This window comes from Biomphalaria glabrata, chromosome 1 (assembly GCF_947242115.1).
Source record: "Biomphalaria glabrata chromosome 1, xgBioGlab47.1, whole genome shotgun sequence".
Lineage (NCBI taxonomy): Eukaryota > Metazoa > Mollusca > Gastropoda > Planorbidae > Biomphalaria > Biomphalaria glabrata.
This window is the reverse complement of record NC_074711.1, coordinates 23094229-23116666: the sequence shown is the minus strand read 5'-3', so window position 1 is coordinate 23116666 and position 22438 is coordinate 23094229. Positions and strand designations below refer to the sequence as shown.

At 36.3% G+C, this 22438-nt stretch overlaps 2 protein-coding genes across 3 annotated transcripts; one reads left to right on the top strand and one right to left on the bottom strand.

Annotated features, from left to right (window-relative positions):
- The first annotated feature begins 72 nt into the window (after window positions 1–72).
- On the top strand, window positions 73–8497 carry LOC106073812 (uncharacterized). 2 transcript variants are annotated; one of them, XM_013234468.2, is made up of 5 exons: window positions 73–507; window positions 2150–2222; window positions 4555–4675; window positions 5813–5956; window positions 7100–8497. In XM_013234468.2, exons 1-5 carry the CDS (start codon window positions 497–499, stop codon window positions 7456–7458), a joined length of 708 nt encoding a protein of 235 aa, XP_013089922.2. In that variant the 5' UTR covers window positions 73–496; the 3' UTR covers window positions 7459–8497. The 2 variants fall into 2 exon arrangements, with proteins under 2 accessions (XP_013089922.2, XP_013089914.2); XM_013234460.2 differs by having other exon boundaries at window positions 2147–2222.
- Window positions 8498–9306: 809 nt separating this feature from the next.
- On the bottom strand, window positions 9307–22052 carry LOC106066603 (partner of bursicon-like). The gene is made up of 4 exons (XM_056028875.1): window positions 22029–22052; window positions 17604–17713; window positions 15186–15341; window positions 9307–10932 (listed from the first exon to the last, which is right to left on the bottom strand). Exons 2-4 carry the CDS (start codon window positions 17709–17711, stop codon window positions 10783–10785), a joined length of 414 nt encoding a protein of 137 aa, XP_055884850.1. The 5' UTR covers window positions 17712–17713; window positions 22029–22052; the 3' UTR covers window positions 9307–10782.
- Window positions 22053–22438: the final 386 nt, after the last annotated feature.

Genomic DNA, 22438 nt, shown 5'->3' with positions numbered 1-22438 from the left:
AGTGCAAAAACACTTCAATGTTGGAATTTTAATTGTAATTCTAAAGTAAAATGTAGTCAAACACAGTTTAGAACAAATCAATCATCTCTGACCAATCAGTGCCTTGAAATGATCAATTATGGGGATGGAAGAGATCGATGGCTGATCCATTTTAGTTCCCTACGAATCTAGATGCTCGTTGATTCCCGATCAATGAAATGTATTGGACAATATTGTTTTCTTTTGGTTATGGTTCGATGCTTGGAGAAATGGAATGAGACATGTGGCAATGGATGCAGTTCAACAGATGTGTCAGATTGAGCGGTACTTGGGGATGACTTAGGTGCATGAGATGATTGACTTAAGTCATGTGTGTTGTGTTCATGCCTCTTGTTTAAAAGTCAGGAGTAATAAATAATAGTAGCTTTAATTTTTTTAAAAGTCTGTTGAAGGACTATTTCACGCATTGTAAGAAAAGGACAGCAACTCCTGATCGGTTCCATAGAAACAAAACTTGATGATTGACAGGTAGATATGAGCAACAATTGGTTATAGATTTGCGTTGTGTTATATTATTAGAAACAAGTTTCAAGAAGTCAATTACACACATTCTTGTCATGAAGTTTGTATTGAAACATACACACAAACTAATCTTAATATTAGTCAATGATTAATACAGTTTTTTATTGAAATATCTCGATCAATATTTTGAAACTACATAATTAATTCTCATATCGGACTAAATTGAAAGTTTTATGAAAACTAAACACTGGTAGGCGATTCGTTACATTTCTGAAAGCGTTGTCACTTAATGCCAATATTGGTCAGTAGTTGTCTTATCGAGCTGGTTAACTCTGTGAGTGTAATGATAAGTTTATCGAGCTGGTTAACTCTGTGAGTGTAATGACAAGTTTATCGAGCTGGTTAACTCTGTGAGTGTAATGACAAGTTTATCGAGCTGGTTAACTCTGTGAGTGTAATGACAAGTTTATCGAGCTGGTTAACTCTTTGAGTGCAATGACAAGTTTATCGAGCTGGTTAACTCTTTGAGTGTAATGACAAGTTTATCGAGCTGGTTAACTCTTTGAGTGCAATGACAAGTTTATCGAGCTGGTTAACTCTTTGAGTGCAATGACAAGTTTATCGAGCTGGTTAACTCTGTGAGTGTAATGACAAGTTTATCGAGCTGGTTAACTCTGTGAGTGCAATGACAAGTTTATCGAGCTGGTTAACTCTGTGAGTGCAATGACAAGTTTATCGAGCTGGTTAACTCTGTGAGTGCAATGACAAGTTTATCGAGCTGGTTAACTCTGTGAGTGCAATGACAAGTTTATCGAGCTGGTTAACTCTGTGAGTGTAATGACAAGTTTATCGAGCTGGTTAACTCTGTGAGTGTAATGATAAGTTTATCGAGCTGGTTAACTCTGTGACTGCAATGACAAGTTTATCGAGCTGGTTAACTCTATGAGTGTAATGATAAGTTTATCGAGCTGGTTAACTCTTTGAGTGCAATGACAAGTTTATCGAGTATTTTAATGTCATGCCCAGCACGTCCACACTTTGGTTGGAAGTGTTAGAGCCTTAGAGCTCAGGGATATTTCTGGAACAACAAACACTTTGGTTGGAAGTGTTAGAGCCTTAGAGCTCAGGGATATTTCTGGAACAACAAACACTTTGGTTGGAAGTGTTAGAGCCTTAGAGCTCAGGGATATTTCTGGAACAACAAACACATTGGTTGGAAGTGTTAGAGCCTTAGAGCTCAGTTATATTTCTGGAACGACAAAAATTTGGTTGGAAGTGTTAGAGCCTTAGCGCTCAGGGATATTTCTGGAACAACAAACACTTTGGTTGGAAGTGTTAGAGCCTTAGAGCTCAGGGATATTTCTGGAACAACAAACACTTTGGTTGGAAGTGTTAGAGCCTTAGAGCTCAGGGATATTTCTGGAACAACAAACACTTTGGTTGGAAGTGTTAGAGCCTTAGAGCTCAGGGATATTTCTGGAACAACAAAATTTTGTCAACGAAAAATAGTTCATTGTATTGAACAGCAAGATCTTCCTAAACACTTTGTCTTGATACAATACAGCACTTCCATAGTTATGTCATACTCACGTAAATAGGAAGACTAACTTTGTGTACTATTCACCTAGTCTAATACTTTGTTCAGCAGGTCCATGTCTGGATTGTCTCCTCTTTTTGTTGTCTGCTGCCTCCTGACCCTGACAGTGACCAGCCAACAAGCAGTAAGTCAACATAGTTACTTCATAGTATATCTTTCTAGCCACTAAATGTTTTTTTCTCAAATAGGCGGAACTAATTTTAAATTCTGTCGTTTCTTATTTTCTTATCTTATACTTTCAAAAATATTATTACGTCTTACGCGCATCCAAGTGTAGTGCACATGAACTAGAGACCTAAAGTCTAATCAGGCAAGCCATCCCATGATCTATTGACACCAGGATAGAAATAGCCCTTGTCTCTGAATATGACATCAGAAATGTGTATTTTAGTATGTTGTGTTTTTTATATTTGTAAGCTATGGTTCAGTGTTTAATCATCCCTTGTGGTGAATGTATCATTGGCTTGGTCGTCTCCCCTAAAATGTCTCTTGTTCATCGAGTGAAATGTAGATATCCCTTTGTCATAAACCTCTCAAAGCTCTGTTTCGTTTGTTTGTTTGTTCTCGTTTCTTTAGCTTTCAATGAATTAAGGGTCTCAATCGGAGAATGCTTGTCTCGTTAGCGGGCAAACCAAGGTTTTATGGCATCTCGGTTTTATAGTAGAATGAATCTTCTAAAGTTACTTTTTAAACCAGATTTTTTTTATTTTTTAAAAAGTAATTTCGTGAAAATGGGGATTTCTCTTTAGCGTTTTTATTTATTATAAAATAATAAGTTTCTTGTCTTTTATGGCTTACTATTGAAATAAGTCACTACGTGAAATAAGTCACCTCGTGAAATAAGTCACCACGTGAAATAAGTCACCACGTGAAATAAGTCACCACGTGAAATAACAATTTAATTACAAATAGACCAAGTTCAACAGGAAAGAAAATAAAGACTATGAAAAAACAAGCTGATCTAAGAGGGTGAACTCCGCACGTAGAAGTGTATCTCACAATCATAAAATTAGATATCAAACAAAATAATTAATTACCAATAACTAATAGACTAACTGTTGTTGTTTTTTTAAATCATGATTTTGTTTTAGGTACAATAAATAATTGTTTAAAGTTTCAACTTTATCCGAGAATGGATGTAGGAGAAATGTTTACAACTATCTAAGGGGACCAAACCCTAGATATTTAGCCCTTATATGTGAATACTGAAGAATTATTTTCCCTTGTTGGCGTCAAACAAAATAATTAATAACATGTAATTAATTTACTAATTTATTAATTTTTTTTTTATTGATTCATGTCTTGTTTATGCCAATGAATACATTGTGCCAGGTTTCAGAATGGGTGTGGGTTGAAACGTCGAGTATACACTTTTTGTTTTACCAGACAGACAGAGTTGATGGAAGCTTTGGAAGGGAAACAAATCGATTTTCCGAGTTGTTTCCCTTCTAGCAAGTTGAAAATGGAAAATGGCGATCATTTGTAAACTAATGAGTTCTATTTGCACTATGTGTGTGCGTAATGAGGATCTACATGTGTGTTGTGTATGTGTGTGTGGATGTTTTCGTGGTTTGTGTGGGTGTGATAAAAAAAATGAACGGAAAAAAAATACGCGAACTGACGACCTTTTAAATTAAGCCTCGTTCTAGAATCCTTAGAAAAACACGTGATCATTTTCATTTGGTTAAAAGCTTTCTTTTTTCTTAGAGCTCGGAGTTTCTATAGAAGAATGAAATCAACTAATACAATTTGGTTGACACTCCTTTTCATTAGTTGTAACTTTATAGTTCTAGCTTGCACTTGATAACACTAGTTTGTACTTGATAACACTAGTTTGTACTTGATAACACTAGTTTGTACTTGAGAAGATTTGGGTTTCTATTTGAAATCTCCGTTTTCATATGAATAATATTTTGGATTGTATTTCAGTAACAGTTTGGTTTGTATTTGATAATATTCTGGCTTTAACTCAGCAAATCTGTTTTCAGTCGTGAAAGTTAATTTCATGAGTTGATTGAAATAAGATTTGGTTGGACATTGAATGGGAGAATAGAAGGAAAAGAGAATATAACAACAGAGGATGGGGAAGAGAGATGGAAGTTTCATGAAAGAAAGAAAATAAAATATTGGGACACATAAAATGAAATAATTGTTAATTTATTATTATTCTTAGTATCATTTTTACTATTTTACTTTGAGATGAGAAATAACAAAAATAAAGATGTAGAAGATAAAGAATAGAAAGAGAAAGAGAGAAAGGGTGAGTGATAGACAGTTGAGGGAGAATGAGAAAAAGTGAAAGAGAGTGAGAGAGAGAGAAAGAACTGGATAATTTCTTTTTATCTAGAATGTGCTTATGTGTCAGCGTTGAGTGGGTTTGCTGAACTATTCACTCCTTAGAACTAGAGTTCACTATAGAATGATGTTTGTAATCTCACATCACACAATCTGTCCAGGTGTCCACCACACCGCAGTCCACTACAGACAGTGGACCAAGTGGGATTGAGAAGCAAGTGCTGGGACCTTTAAGAGTTTGGCATATAGTGGCCATTGTGTGTACCGTTGTTCTAACAGGATGTAAGTTCAGCTTCAAACAAGCAAAAACAAAGAAAATACTTTTTAAAAAATTTAAGAAAATACTTTTTTAAAAGGGAAAGAACTCCAAATTTATAGAAACATTACATCAATACCTTTTCAATATCAAACAAAAGACCACTTTTTAATTAATTAATTGATTACTTTTTGATTGAATTTTGTATTTGGGATCTATGAATAATTGTGCAAAGTTTCAGCTTGATTCGAGACTGGGAAGTGGGAGCAATAACGTGTTTAAACTGTGTACCAAACTGCCACAAACACAAAGTTGGTAAAAGCTTTGTAAAAATGCATAGTGTTAAATTTAATAAAGCAGTAGGGCCTTTAAAGGAATAGTAAACAAGAAATGATACTTGAGGTCTTAATGACTGCTTAGCTAAACAAAAAAAAAATGTGTGGGTCGTGCCGAGACCAATAGTTAGAGAAGGCCTGAACACTGACCTGCAACGTCACAACCTGTGGGCAGCTTAAACCAATAGCTCGTTGCCACGTCACAGGTCTGTACGACTTGGCGATAAGCTATTGGTTGCAGGTCAGTCTTCACCGGGACCCAACCTCGAGCCCCCACTCAGCCAGTAAGCTCCTCTAGATATACTCGTGAATAACATAAACAAAATATAAAATACAATGCACCCAAACTACTCATGCCTCAAGTTTTAATTGGCTTTTCAAGCAAAGATCAGACTTCAAAACCATCTTCCAGTTCACAGGCAATGAAATAGTTCTCATCTCCGGCCATGATGGAGGATATTAGTAATGTATTCCGTTTTATTTGGTTTACACGTTGCAGATTATCATTTGGAATTGAAAATACTACATCCTATACCAAACCTTCTAGTGGACGTCGGGGGATGGCGGAGGGCAGGATTCGAACACGGGGCAATCGAAAAGATAGTCCAGAGCGCATACCACACTACCATCAGCCATCTTTCCAAGATGAGTGTTGTCAGTTTGTCGTTATTTATATGAGGGTCCTAATAGGTTTAGTATTTAGACCTACACCTTTACATTTTACAGGCAGTGAGCTTAAATATACTGATCTATTACAATGTTAAAGTTTATCTTGCCAGCATTCTTTTTATGCAAGCTTTTGATGTGTTCAATTTTCAAAATTTGTAGTGGTGATATTTTGTTACTGCTATGACTACCGCATACCCAGAAGTCGGACAGAGATTGAAGAGAATCACAAGAAAAGACAAATGAACAAGAAATACTTATTTCTGTTGGAAAAGCGACCTGATGATGTATTGACGAAACCAAAAGGTAATGCAAACGCTGAGTATTTATTGTTTATAATTTGTAAATTACAAACCAGAGTCTGCAAAGTTTTAAACACACATTGCTTAAGACAAGTGTCCAATATTCTTTCTGATTCACTAATCCAATTAATCTTAAAGATATCTTAATTAACTTTCTTTTTAGAAAAAAAAGGCACCCACGAATGTCGCAATAGGTTTCGATATCTGACATAATAATGAAATTAATAACTTGTCGTTCATATCAATAATGGCGGTTGGTCGTTGTACTGACCAGACGACACCCTCGATAACTATCATCCATTGAAACAGATGACCTTTACGTCATATGTCTTAAAGATCTCAAGGGCTGTAATAGGGAACTTTACTTAACATATCATTACTAAGAATAAACGATTGGATGTTAGGAAATATATTTAATGTTAATGAATTATTGTTATCTTTTATGTTATACACTGTGTTTACAGTGGTGCCATCAATAAATGCCTAAGTTTGAAATTAATAATAATAATAATAATAATAATAATAATCTTTATTATCCGTAAGGAAATTTGTCTTACAATTTGTGCATTACACCAAACAAAAAACATTATAACTATAAGAAACCAAAGGTACATTCACACCAGACTCACTCATAATTTACATGTGACAAAGTTTATACTAGATTGTTCTTATTTAATGATTTGATTGCCAGGGGAACAAAAGAGTGTTTGTGTCTGTTTGTCTTTGCTATCGGTGTCTTGTATCTCTTTTGTGATGGTAAAATCACAAAATCCTGACACAAAGGGTGATTCTTTATTTCGAGGATCTTGTTAGCTTTTTTTAGAGATGTTTGTCTCAAACAACTGCCCAAATGGGGTTTGTTTTTTGCCAATGATTTTGCCAGCAGCATTTAGGATTCTATAAAGTTTATTTTTATTTTTAATGCTCAGATTGCCATACCAGGCAGTGATATTGAAACTTAAAATATTGCAGATGTGAGCGTGATAAAACATAGCCAAGGCCTTTTCGCTAACATTAAACGAGGACAGTTTTCTTAGTAATCGTAATCTTTGCTGAAAGTGTGAGTAAATAGTAGGACTTGAATATGTTGAATATTTTGTTCGTTCGTGGGTTTTAAGTTCGACAACATTTGTGTTTACTTCAACAGATCCTCCAGTTCTATCATTGCACACGAGAACCACTGCTCCCAAAACTATCAGCTCCAGCAATGCAAGACCTAATGCAACCAACAATGTAAGAGCCGCTGCTCAGAAGAAAGCACCCAACACCAGGAGTGACGCTTTGAACAAAGTCCGCAACGCAGTCAGGGCCACCTCCCACAGCAAATCCGCAACCGAGAGCAACGCCAGGTCGATCAGGTCTAGAGAAGACCCAGATTACTTCAGCAGCGCTGTGAAACCGAGACCCAAAACAGGTCTGGAGACGCCGCTGGCCTCGCACCCAAAAGATCTGTTGTCTCTGATGAACCAGATGAAGAAAAAGCCAGCCGCAGCCAGGCAGGATTAAAAAGACCAACGATTCTTGACGCCTATGTTATAAGGAACGTGGTTGTTTAGGGACGGATTAGTTTCATCTATATCGTTTAGGTCATATAGTGGCACTGCCGAGATGGACCATTGAAGTCAAGCTGAATATTCATTTGTTCGTACCATTAAAACTATCTTATCTTACACACAAGAGAACAGTTTTTGTAGTGTAATCTAAATCTAGTTTTACGACATTCAACGTTAAAAAAAGAAAATGATCTTGTTGTCGTAGTATCACACTAGAGACAAGGAGACTTTACAACATTGACGTTCGCTGGACAATGCTGAGACTGGACAGTATTGAGTCTGGACAGTGATGAGACTGGACAGTACTGAGACTGGACAGTACTGAGACTGGACAGTACTGAGACTGGACAGTGATTATAGAAAATAAGTGTTGCTCAATGCAACGTTTGGTGCCCAAGAAACTAATCTCATGTCCGAGTCTTGCAGGACAGGGGATATTAGAAAATGGCGAGATATAAATTCCAAGCTATGTTGTAAACAAAGTTACAAAGACAGTTTGTGTGGAAACACAAACTCAAAATCGGCCCCCGAAGTGGTCCACCCAGGAAGGTAAAAAGGCAGGTTTCAATATTTTCAAAAAGGAAATTCTATCAAAGAAAATTGACAGAGAAAAATGGAGAAAGAAGGTTGGCAGATCTTGTGTGGTGCCCCAACGGTCCCGCAGACCAAGGGATAGGGAAAATGAAGGCAAAGTTAGATGTGAACCTGGCCTAACTGATGTTATATACTGAATTGATCTAATTGTTTTGCAAAGGGTCAATCTCTTATTCAAAGCCTAAAGAAAAAAAACGGAAATAAAACAAAACCACCTTTAGTTAAGTGTCCTGTGTACACCTTAACACGCTGCAGTTCATGCGATAATATGATAAACTACTTATTAATTGTTGTTTTAAATTATGTTCCATGAGAGAGAGAGAGGGGGGGGTCGTTCAAATTCAAGTTTAAAATCTAAATGGGAGGGCATTACTATACGCCAAAAAAATGAGGTGAATGAGATAAAGAAGGAGAGAGAGCTAGAAAAGGGGAAAAGAGAGAGAGGTAGAGAGAAAGAGAGAGAGAGAGAGAGAGAGAGAGAAAGAGAGAGCAGTTTCAATTCAACGTAACAGATACTAGAGCTCATAGGCTAAAAGGTACATGAAAGAGGAGCGTTAAAATGAGGGCCGTTATATTCGAAGAGCAAAAAACAAAATGGAAGAAAGGTACAAGGCAACATTAACAATGTCTAGCCTAAGAACAAATCAACAGAGGCGTGGCCGGTGTGTCAACAGTGTAATGCTAGTATTTACATAATTCTTATACTGATTGATTATTTTGTTACGTTTTTCTTATAATAAAGTAGATACTCTTTTTAATTTATGCATTGATTTTTAAGTAATAATATTTATTTATTGCTGATTTCGTTTTTCCGTGGCCCCCCAAAAAAATAAATATTTGTAATCTCAGTACAAGACGGGACTTAAGCTCTTCTGGTCCTCAAATGTACTGGAAATAATTGGTACAGAACTGCTGGCAGGATCTGTGTGTTAAGGGACAAGTCAATACTGCCTGGTCAATTATTTGCTCTGGCGGTATGTTGGTCAGATTGATCTGGTTTCTGTTTCAATTGGACTCTGCTCTTGCTCGGAAGCTGATGTTTCCCATTTGAAAATTAAAATAAGGGGAGAGAAGTAGGCTCAAATTCGAGAAATTACATTTCTCAAACATAATGGCAGACAAACGCATTGAGAGAGAGAGAGAGAGAGAGAGAGAGAGAGAGAGAGAGAGAGAGAGAGAGAGGAGAAATGCCTGATTTGTACCACAATGTTTAGAGCAATTTCATGCTTTTATTTTTTCAAATGGCTATGATGGGGAAGACAGAAGGGTGTTTCTGTGTAAATATTACTGGCATCGTTTTTTGCAAGCATTTATGAATTATTTACGTTGAAGGACGTGGACTATAGCTTAATTAAGCTTTTTTTAAGCCAACACAGAAATTACTGTACCAGAGAGGTGCTTATGAAAATAGAAGGTTTTATTATTTCTATTGGTAGTTCAAAACTTAAAAACAAAGTATCAAGGGGACTAATTCAACTTAAACCACGACTTCAGTGCAGTTTCTTTCACTTGTTCGATACAAAAAAAATATTACTACCAATAGTTAATTAACTAATTGTCTTTTTTTATATAGATTCTTGTTTTGTCAGGTAAAAGAAATAAATGTGCAAAATTTCAGCTTGATCTGAGAATGGGTGTGGGAGAAATAACATGTACACATTTTTTACCAGACAAGTGAGTTGATGTAAGCTTTGTAATAACAAAATGAACATGAGAATCGCATCTATGGAGCGCTGAGAACAAGATGGACAGCTCAGGAATACATTTTTACGTAAGGAATGAAAAAATATGATCTGAAATTATTGAAAAAAAATCTACGATTAATAAAACAAAAATAAATAGTCTCTACATGTCTAGGAACAAAGAAATATAATCTATAATACAACATCTGCACTACCAGTATAATATACATCAATACACAAAGCTAAACTTTCAACAAGAACAAAAATCAAAATGAAACTGCCTGCTAAATTGTAATTCTGTTTAGTTTTATTTTTTATTTAGTTCTTTGCATGAAAATATAGATTAAGGAAACAAATTCAAATTTTGGTTCTGTTTGCAAAACTACTACAAATAATAACGTTACTTATATATGTCATCCATACATCATGATGTTATCATGTTAGTATTAAGGAACAAAGCACATAATGACATGACAGTTTAGCTCTGGATCTTAACAAACTTCTTAATACTGATGTTTCTGGATCGTATGACCACTGAATGGTTTATTTCTCTAGTAAGAATGTAAGAAATGTCAAGGTTACAATACATAATACTTAGGTCAACATGAACTGTCTAGCTTTGACGTTAAATCTAAAAATAGATTGAGAATTAAATTGTAAATGCTAAGGAATGACCTAGATGTACAGTTCTTTAAGAATAATCAGGGTCATCGTCTATCTCTAACCATTGTAGCCTACATGCTTCTTATTGACCTAAAATAATGACATTCAACATTAGACAAATGTCTTGGTGTCGGCAGTGTTAACGTTTCTAGTGCTACGGAAGTAACACTCCATGTCAACAAGTAACCCTTGATTTATATTCGTTTGGAAAGCAAATAAGTGAATGAAGCAAATATGTAAGAAAATAGTTTCTCTATCAAGTTAGGTAAATGGCTGTAAGAACATCCCTCTTTTCCCAGTGTCCGTCAGTCAGTTCCATAGTATTGTCTCTGACCCATTTATCCAGTGCAAGCCTGGCACTGACATCCGGTGATTTCCTTGACCCATATTTTGTGCTGGTAGTCGGGGTAAATTTTCCCATTATGGACACAGATTGGCAGGTAGACCTCTTTTGTGGTGGTGGATGTCTCTTTACAGCAGCGACAGTTCTAGGGGGAGAGAAGGAAAGCTTGTTTGTAACAAAACAAAAAATTCATTTACACATGATAATACTTTAGTAAAAAATAAAGTTCCCCTATCAGACCTTGCGTTTTACTGGACAGATCTATTTTCTAACAAGGGTGTCATATGGCCAGCACAAAGACAAACCGACTTTACTTTTCCCCATTATCCATTAGAGTTGGGTGGACTCTAGCGCGCCTTGGAGATCCCGAAATAAAAAATACCAGAATTCACCAGAATTCGAACCCAGGATCTCTCGGTTCGGAAGTCAATCGCTTTACCACTCAGCCACCGCGCATCTGTTATACACATCATAAAGAGACAGAACCGGACACGGCATCTAAGCTCTATCCCCAACACCTAAAGCCTTTATATAACACCTACAGCTCCATCCAGTGACGTAGATAGGGTGGGGGAGGAGGGGGAGAATTTGAAGATCTCCCCGGCCCCCACTTGAGGGGGGGGCACAAATGAGTGTCCAAAATTTGTTTTTTAACTAAATTAAATAATACGCCACTGTCTTGCTTTTCACGTTGTTATATACGTCAGTGACTCTGTTGTATGTAAGGTGAACGGTATCTGTTTCCAGTAGAGTTTACCCAAGATAAATCACGAAGTTTTATATCACCATGGTTCACTAGAAAACTTCCAACTGGAGAAATTTACAATCGATCTTGGCTCCTCCTCTCTCCACACTTGGGATGTCTGTTTTGAGCAAACCTGGAGTTGGTTTCACCAAATGGAAGAAACATGAGAGACTGACAGACCATGAAGAAGGAGTCCACCACAGACAAGCTTTTTTGAAGTGGAAGTTAGAAGAAGAAAAGCTTAAAGCAGAACCAGATGAACTGTCACATATGTTTCATGCGCAAAGTTTAAAAAAGGAGAGTAATACAAGATGTTCCACAAGAGAAGAAGCTACGTCGGCAGTTTCCTTGCATCTCGACAAAATCATCAAGTTGTTGGAGAAACTTTCTGAATCAACAACTGAAAGAATGGACACTAGAATAAGTGCACAGAATCTTCTTCATGCAGTGGAAAATATGAATTTTTTGCTTATTTGGACCTCTGGTCAAATCTCCTGCGCCCATTTAATTTAGTTCAGAAGAAACTACAAACGTCTGACTGCACATACGGGAAGCTGGTAAAGAAATTGACTTAATGAGTGCGGAGCATCTATCCCATAGACGGTCTGTCTGCCCCTAAACGCACGGAACGTCTATCCCATAGACGGTCTGACTGCCCCTAAACGCACGGAACGTCTATCCCATAGACGGTCTGTCTGCCCCTAAACGCACGGAACGTCTATCCCATAGACGGTCTGACTGCCCCTAAACGCACGGAACGTCTATCCCATAGACGGTCTGACTGCCCCTAAACGCACGAGACGTTCTTACCCAACCTTTGTTTCGTTGCATTTTTAAATTAAATTAAAATTTTTAACTAACAACAGTGGAACTATTTTTACTTTATAAAAGATTTCTTCATCCTTTGTTTACACTACATAGAATCTAGAAATTAGAAGCTTTTGGCTTTATTTAGACATTTATTTATTACTTTTTTTACAATGTAAAAAAAACGTCGCCATGACTACGCTAGTCCAAGATGTTGACTACTGAAGAAACTTTATAATTATTCTAAAATTTATCACAAATAAATAGTAATAATGAAGAATTTGATCTAGCTATATAGATTAGATCCAAGGTAGGTCTAAATTTAGCGTATTTATATCTATTTTATTAGTATTTAAACTATTTAGATCTAAATCTATTATTGTCAGGACAGTAGGCTAGGTGTAGTCTGTAGATCGAGATTGACAAGATCTAACCAATCTAGCTTTTATCTCTAGACTTGGACTCTAGATCTAGATATACCTCTAGATCTAAGCTTATGGTAAATAAAAAGAAAGGAAATGGTAGATCTACATCAAATAATCATCCACTGTGGGCATTATTTCCCATTTTCTTTTTTTTTTTTTTAGTATTGTTAAATTGTTTATCTGTAAAAATCTACAACATCATGGCTATGCTTGTCCAAGACACACCCACAATGTTTACTACTGAAGAAGCTTTATTATTGTTTTATTTATACTTCTATGAATTGTAATAATGAAGATCTTGATCAAGATTTAGCATAGGATGAAGCAGACTTGGACATTATTAGCATTTAGATTTAGATCTAGTATTGCCTTATATGCTTAGGCCTTAGCCTTAGACTAGGGCTAGGTCTTGAATGTAGATCAGGTTGACTAGATATATGCTTTTATCTTTACACCTTTGTAGATTCCTATAGATCTAAGCCTAAGATAAATGAAAACAACAGAAATGGCAGATCTAAATCCAATATTCATCTACCATGCTAGGCCTTTTCTTGGTATATTTTCTAGCAATTTTTTTTAGTATTGTTTTTTGGTAAAAATCATCACCATCACTATACTGGTTCAAGTTGCACTCCAAAAGGTTTACCACTAAATAAAAGTAAAATTTATCACAAAGGAACAGTAATAATGATCTATTAGATGTCTAAATCTTAGGTAAAATGAATTAGGATTTTCATTGTCCTTCATCTAGTTAGAGATTTAGGCTTTGATCTCTCGGTAGCCTATGTCTTGCACTGGTCTAGTATTAGAATGAAAGATGTTCTAGGCAAATAAAAAAAAGACAAATCTAGATCTATATCCCATTGATTCAAATGTACATAATATTTGAGTGCATTTGGTTGATAGATTTAGTACTGGTATCTATTGTTATTGGTAGTAATGAAAAGCGCAATAATTTTCACTTTTTTTCTGACTAAAAAACAGGTAAAAATAATAATATAATCAATGATTCATCATCTTTTATTGACTGTTTTATCACATTTCTTTTTGAAAATGCTGTAAATAGTCTAAATATGCTGTTTCAACAGTAATACAAAGAACAAAATCTAAATTTAGGTCTCAAAAGTTCTAAAGTTGGCATCCATTTTTTTTCTGAGTGTCATATTATTTAGATTATAATTTGTATCTTATATTTAACTAGAAAGATGTTTACATTTTCACATTCTCCATTCATTTACCTTTACTTTGATACCAAATATGTTACTATAGCATCATTGGTACTTAAACAATAAATTTTTGTTTTAGCCATGTTTGGAACATTTTCTTGTTTTTTAAAAAAAAGAACCTTTTTTTTTTGAAGAAAACAACAACACCGCAGTCAATGAGTTAACCCTTTCATGCTTTCTGCCAAGATGATGAGAAACGGACGAAACTGATCAGCCAATCCATCGAAAAGCAAAAGAAAGTAGTGAGTGCTATGGATTTCTTTCCTGTAATCAAAGTAACCAAAAGAAAGAAAAGACTTGAGTTCTGATGTCGGACTCTCAATAGAACTGCATTTCAAACGTGTTGCGACAGAAGTGCTGGACAGACTTATGGAGATGAAGGACAGATTCCAAAGGCTGGAAAACCATGTGGTTACCTTTGGGTTTCTTCTTGAACCAAGACACCTCTTGGAGTCTATGGATGATGACACGCTGATGAAAAACTGTTTTACTGTTTCATGAAATACAGGCAAATCGCTTGTTCAATGTCATTGATGCACGATAACTTTTCATCAACAAACCAGTGCCACAATCACCAATTGACACATTGAGGAAGATGGCTTCATATGGTAATGATGTGTGCTCAAACCTTGCAATACTGCTAACTCAGGCCACTTCCATTGTGTCATGTGAGAGATCATTCTCAAAGCTCAAGTTCATCAAAAACTATCTCAGGAACACAATGACGTAAAAAAAAAAAGGCTTATCATGGCTTTAATGTCAGTGGAGTCACAAATACTAGACAGTATCGATGTAGATGATGTTATAGATGCCTTAGCTGCACAGAAAGCACAGGCGTGAAGCGATATGAATTGAGATTTGTCACTTGTGCATTATTTCGCCAATAAACAACGGTATTATTCATTAAAAGATTCTTAATGATTATTTCTTGTTAATTTTACTGCTATATTGTACCAATTAGAATGTAGGCTTCTATTTATTTAGTACATTATCTCATGTCATGATGTCGAATTTCAAAATGCAAGGGGCCCCCAGGGAGGTCAATCCCCCCGGGCCCCCAAATCCCTAGCTACGCCCCTGGCTCTATCCTCAACACCTAAAGCTCAATCTCCAAAGCCCTAACACTAGACTAGGAGAGCCAGTACTAATGCGACTTATGTTACGTGAGCTGGGACATATCAAACCTAAATTGTACCTTTTTAAATCCTGGGTGAGTGGTGACGCTAGGCGATACGCTACTCTCGCAAGTTCCTTCACATTTGTTCAGCATGACGTCGCCGCTGCAGACAACAGGCACTGGGTAGCCCAGGTTTAGGGCTGTAGTGACACGAGCGATGGGAACTGTACTTTGCTGGAGAGAGAAGAGAGAGATCTAGATGGTATTACTTTTCATAGGGTCAAGCTTGGACAATGTCCAAAGCAAATTATGATGACGAAATTCATCAAATAAATAAATTCATGTTAGAGAACAAAAGGGAGGGGGGACGAACATACTAAGTATAAATAAAACACAAAATCAGTTATCTCCAATATTCTTGGAACAAATATGAAAAATATTCAAATTCATGGACAAATATGTCATGGGCTTCTATGTTATAACGAGACTAGGATGATTGGTCACGGCTAGAGTCTGCTTAGTATTTGGTTGAAGATATAGATCTTCATCTGCGATTTGACAATTGCGTCCAAATTATCCTGTGCTATTCAACATACAGTAGACAACAAATTGCCGAGAACAATTCTTCTTATCAGCTTGCAAAGTCTTCATGGGTTCAGGAAATGTGTGGACACAGGACACGGATCTTAAAAAACGGCACTAACAATTTTACTAGACATTTGACAGCTTGTGTATATATTTGGGGAATAAAATACAGGAAAACAAGGTTACAAAAGACAGTTTTTGTGGAAACACAAACTCAAAATCGGCCCCCGAAGTGGTCCACCCAGGCAGGCTTCAATATTTTCAGAAAGAACATCGGAATGAAATTATATCAGACAAATGAGAGATAAGAATGGAGAAAGAAGGTTAATAGATCTTGTGTAGTGCCCCAACGATCCCGCACATCAAAGGATAGGTGAAAGTGAATGTAAAGTTAGTTGTGAACCTGGCCTAACTAGTTACCCTTTCAGACCTTGTGGTCTATAGGGCAGATGATGTAAAGTTCATCTGTTTTTGTGGCCTACGGTTAACGAGAGTGTCATGTAGCCAGCACAACGACCAACCGCCTTTACTTTTGCCCAACTAATGTCAGGTACCCATTAGAGCTGAGTGGACTCAGAGGCGCCCAAAGATTCCAACGTTGAAAATCCCAGTCTTCGAACCCGGGACCCACGGTTCGGAAGCCAAGCGCCTTACCGCTCAGCCACCGCGCCTCCCCTGGCCTAACTGATGTCTTATAATTGATCTAATTGTTTTGAAAAGGCTCAATCTCTTATTCGAATCCTCAAAAATAAATTATATATATTGCATTTCTGAATAAGGTAAAAGTTCAGGAAAATGAAGTTTACAAGATTACTATTCGTTTTAAATTAGGTCTAATTTATAATGCATACTAATTAGCTTTTTCTCTTTAGAAAACTGCTTGCATAACTGATTTTAAAAATTAGATTTTTAGCTTTCAGAAAAAAAAAAGTAGCCGTTGCATCAGAACTTTGAATGGTCTAAAATATTGCGATGTCGGATTTTCAATATCTTTTGTAGTTTACGAGATCTAAACGGGACGGACGGACAGATGGACAGACATTTCGCACAAAACTAATAGCGTCTTTTCCCCTTTCGGGGGCCGCTAAAAATCGGGATTGGTCATTATAATTTAAAAAAAAATATCCTCTTAAAATTAGATCTAGACGATCTATTTGTCATTTGAAATGTCCGATTAGATTCACTAAAGCAGTGTTTCCCAAACTGTGTTCCGCGCAACTCGCGAGTCCTGAATAGGTGTTTCATGAACTACTGGAATAATTACTTGCACTATTTCTCTCTTTCTCTTGAAAAAAACAGACTTCAGATCTCTAGATCTATCTTATTAATACTATTAGGATTTTTAAAAAATATTTTTTTATTTAGACCGCGTCTAAAAGGAAGTGGAAATGACGTAAGGCTTATTAAAAAATAAGTAGACTTAAGGGAAACGAAAGATATTGTTTTAAAAAAACGGAATTCGTAATATTTTAAAAATGTAGACTGCGGCCTGTTGGGAAAATATCGCGAATGGCGGTCGTCAGGTAGTGAATCTGTTCTTAGTAAGCACCTAGGATGTAAATAAAACCTGTGTACGAAATTTGATGCGGATACGTACGATACTATAAGAGATCTCATGATCGATGAGCCAGTCAGTGGCAGTTTACAAATCTATATAATAGAATCTTGCTGGAGAAGTAGAAGCAGATTAGGTGCTGCTAGGTACTTAACTTCCCATGATAGCCAGGTGTGGTTCAAAGCTAACTGAATCTTTCATAAGTGTACAATGTAGCCAAGACGGACTCTAGTTTAATATCATAATGACAAATCCTCTAACACATTGACACACAAGACTTGAATATTTAGTCCTTTCAATCAAGGAGCTTTAAAAAAAAAACACAATGTCTTCCTTATTATAAAAAGTTTACTTACCAGTAACTGGCAATCATCGTTACTTGAAGTGAAAACTAGGTATGGAAACAAACTTAGGCTGACCAAGACTGTCCAGAAATGGGCCAGGTCACTGTAACTGAAGACCATGTCTGGAACAAGAACAAAGGAAGGTGTCAGAACTAGAAACATTTGGTCGGAACTCCAACTTGAAGCTCGTTGACCTCAAGGAAACAAACTTAATGAACTTGTGTTGATGTTTTCTTTAAATTTAAAGTATTATGAGTTTAAGAATCAAAATAATCAATTTTATAATATACAAAGTGTAGACAAAGTGAAAAATCAATAGACATTTCATTAAATCGCAGTCATCGAGATTTCAATAAGCATATTTAAAAAAAAACAACTTATAACATACTCACTAAAAACACAAAAGGATTTTTAAAAAATATCTTCGAACTAGGACCATAGAAGAATCTGAAACAATTTCCAATTACTATCTTTTACTTTGTTTTTAGTAGATCTAAATAAAGTTTACCGTTTGGTTGAGATCTTTCTACGACAGTTTATTCAACAGTTCCTCGACGAACCAAAAAAAAAAATGTTACCCGCTAAGGAACTCTTTGTTAGCGCGGACTGATTTAGACTTGAGAATGACGCATTAGTCCTGGCGTCTAGACGTTAAGATGAGATGAGAGGTCAGAATTAGAAAGTTTATTGAAACCTGGGTTAATTGTAGACCAATGATTGGACAATTACGTCAACTGGGTGGAGCTAAGAGCCAGCATGTAGTCCCAGACAATGTGAGGCTTTCAAAACTTTGCCGATTCCATGCCATCCTAAAATGAATGTACTCTATAGTCTATAGTCTGTTTTAACTGTACGGTTGCTTGACTGCATCTAGTTGTGATTTGCTATTTGAATGATAAGAAAAAAGATCACTGTTATTGTTATAGGAAACTAATAATAATTTTAGTACCACATGAACTTTTCTGTTGGTGGCGTGAAATGGGGAGAAAAAACGTGGTTTTATTCAACAACAATCAAAGAGTCTGAACTTTGACATTTGCAGTTGAAGAACGAAATAAGACAAAACAGTAAATGTCGCGTCTTCACCTAAATATAGTGAAAGCAATATGAAGGCCTCTACTGTTCTATTGTCATAAAAACCTATACAAACAAGCCTACCATTACACAAGCCTACACTAACAAGTCTACCATCAAACAGGTCTAACATCACACAATCCTACACAAACAAGACCTGTGACGTTGCAACGAGCTATTGGTCTCCCCAGACCATAGGTTGCACGTCACAGGCCTACTGTGTTCAGGTCTACTATGATTGGTCTCACTTCAGTTACCAACAAAAATCAATGTTTATAAAGCAGTGGTTCTCACCAAACTTGTGTAATGCTCTAAGACCTAGTTACTCTACAGAAAGCACATAAGCTTCCTCAGACGCTTTATAAATGGGCTTACACTGGCAGGACTACATTTAACAAATAATCATGTTCTGTTGGAGTCCGGGTTGGGGGGGGGGGAGGATCATAGAAGTACTACTTAACAATTTACAGCTGCGCTGGGTCGGACACTTTTCAACATTGGAATTGACCGTCTAGGAAAGGCAATCCAATCTTTTTTTTTGACGAGCTTAGAGGAGGGCGGGAGTAAAAGATGTGCCCCCGTAATTGCCATAAAGATCAACAATTGTGCCCTCAATGGTATAGAGGAAAATAGCTGGCAGCAAAAATGACCTCTGAAAGAGACAGCTCTCTAGAAGACCGTGGGACAGGACCAATGAAAGGCTCTTATATAAGCTTGTGGTGGACAACGACTGTGTCTCAGATGTGGCCAGCAGTTCACAACAGGGTTTGAGAGTAGTCATGTGAAACACTGTACTTCTCCTTAATTGTCGGAATCCATGACAATGCCATTACTGTTATTATTACAATATGCCAACACTACATTTTCCTTCACTAACAATACCATGCTTACAGTACAATGCCTGCATTAATAATATCCCTACAATAATATGTAAACGGGCCTGTCAATGAAAAAGTCTCCCAATTGGACAAAAGCCAGGGAGGAATGGAGAGAGATGGTCAACATATCATGTGTGGTGCCCCCCACAGTTGAAGGTGACTAGTAAGTATGAGAAAAACAGAGAAATGTTGAGATAGTATCTTATAAAAATGTAGTGACTTCAGCAATCTGACAGCTTTCAAATCCATCAGGCTTTGACTGAACACACACTGAAAATAATATGTTTCTGCGTTATGAAATTCCATTTAATCTACGTTAACAATAATTAACGTCTTTATTGATAGAATTGAAAATTTTACTCGTCACAAAATGTAAGAGATTTGAAATCACTAGGTCAAAAGTCAAGATGAAATAGTCATATGAAAAGAAAACTTAGTTCCAGATTCAACAAAACTTAATATAGGCCTATATGTCTGAGGCTTAATATTTACAAATAAACAAAAATCTGGGTTATCATATATAAGAAGCAATATAAAACAATATCAGCACCAACAGAATAACATACATTTATACCACAGTAAATATTTACTGCTATATCTCTCGATACTGCAAGATTAATGTCCCTTTCTATAAAAAAAAAATTACCACTAGTTAATGAACTAATTAATTATTTTTATTATTAATTCACGTGTTGTTTTCGACAATAAATAATTGTGCAAAGTTTCAACTTTATCTGAGAATTGGAAGTGGGAGAAAAAGTGTAAAAGAATCCTGACAGACAGATAGACAGACAGAGCGTGTTGATAAAAGCTTTATGAAAGCAAAACAAAACTATACAACTACCACAAAGTATTTATATTTCATGTGAATTGTTAGAGATAAAAAAAAAAACTCACAGTCAGGGCCGGTCTTAAGCCACTGCAACCTATGCGGCCGCAGTGGGCCCCGCGCTTTCATAGGCCCCGCGCTAAGTATATCTGTAATTGCATAATGAGGCATTGACAAAGTTCACCAGGAGATGCTTTATTCTGAAACTAAACGTTGGACTAGTTGCAATTGTACGATATAGCGAAGCGCAATTTAGCTTTCAGAGGGACCATTGAAATACTTAAAGAGCCAAGTAATGGGAATTTCCTGGTCTAGTAGAATTACTCGCAAAGTTTGATCCAGTAATGGGCGAACATCTTCGACGTGTTACCAATGCAGAAATTCATGATCGTTACCTGGGAAAGAAGATTCAAAACGAACTTATTACTGTAGTAGCTGATGCTGTTGTGAATTCTATCCTTCGAGACATCAAGAATGCAGTGATATTTGATGCTACTCCAGACATAAGTCACAACGAGCAGATGTTATGGGTATCTCTCAGATAAGGGTTAATGTGAAAGTGGTTGTGTCTGAACGTTTTAAGTTTCTTCCTGTCGTTTCTTCTTGTGACAGCGAAAAGAAGTTGGCTGGAAACATGGATGTTGTTGCAATCTTTCCAGCCAAAAGTCAAAGGAAAAGGCAGTATGATAAATCTGTGGAATACTTCACACACCGAAAAGCTGAAGATGGCTACAGGATAAAATGCTTCAACAGAATTGTGAACACTGCAATTTACTCCTTACAGCTGAGATTTGAACTGTAACTGTGGCATCTTGTGAAAGAAGTTTCTCGCGTCTTAAACTAATCAAGAATTACTTAAGGTCAACAATTCACGAAGAGAGATTGAACAATGTGGCTATTCCTGCTATTGAGCGTGATCTATGTAGGAAACAGAATTTCGATGATCTACTGTATGACTTCGCTACACACAAGGCTCGTAAAGTAAAGTTAATTTGATCGTGATTTTGTACTTAGTTAAGAATGTATAAAATGAAAAAAAAAAGAATTTATTTTTTAATACGAAATCTTAATTTTCACTTATTATCCTTATCCCTAACCAGAATGGGCCCCGCGCAACCCGTTTCGCATAGGGCCCCGCAAATGCTAAGATCGGCCCTGCTCACAGTGTGTTTCTTTGTTGAAACTTCCACTTGAAGTGATTTTGAAAAGTGTTTTCAATTCAGTTTTAATAAAGTAATGTGTAACAGATTTGTTAATTCAATTAGATTCTAAATTTCAAGAGTAAAAAATTACAAATATGTCACATATAAGCTAGATACATCATCTTGTAATTTATAAATGCTCCACAAAGAAATCTTTGTCTTAGTTCCATAGAGATTAAGTGTCTAGAACTCAGGCTATATGTTCCACAATCGAAATGCACTTGACAAAGAAAGGGAAGATTCATTTCTAGTTTTTTTTTTCCAATGCTTTTCAGTGTTTCTTACGGTAATCTAGGTCACCTTGTTGTCATTTGAGAAATTGATTCTCTCACGGCTGTCGTCTGGTCCGGTTGTGACAATGAGCTATGTTTCGAAGGTCAGACCTCATTAGTGACATAGCAATTTGAAACTTTAACTGTAGAAAAAATTCCCCCCACACAAAAACATGTTTTACCAACGTAATGTGATTTCACTCTCAATTCTGCTAACGGCAAACTATCACCAGGCCTGACTCATGAAATCCTTCACCAACTGAAAGTCTTTCAAATTGTAAGTTTATAATTATGGTATAAAATGTGTAGCAGATCTAGATCTAGTTCGTTTAGATTAGAAACTTTGTTACAGATTCTAAAACAGAGCCATTATACAACAAAAAATGTTTACATAAACTTTTAAACATCAATCATGGACAAACAGCACTGAAATGAAATTGGTTTAAAGATGCTCCTTCCAAGAGTATTCCAATAAAACGCCACAGAAACTCACTTGAACTTCAGTACTTTAGATCTATCCGATATTTCGTAATCCCATGCTCAAACCACGTGACAGTTTTACACAACTCTCCACAAAAAGAAATAAAAATGC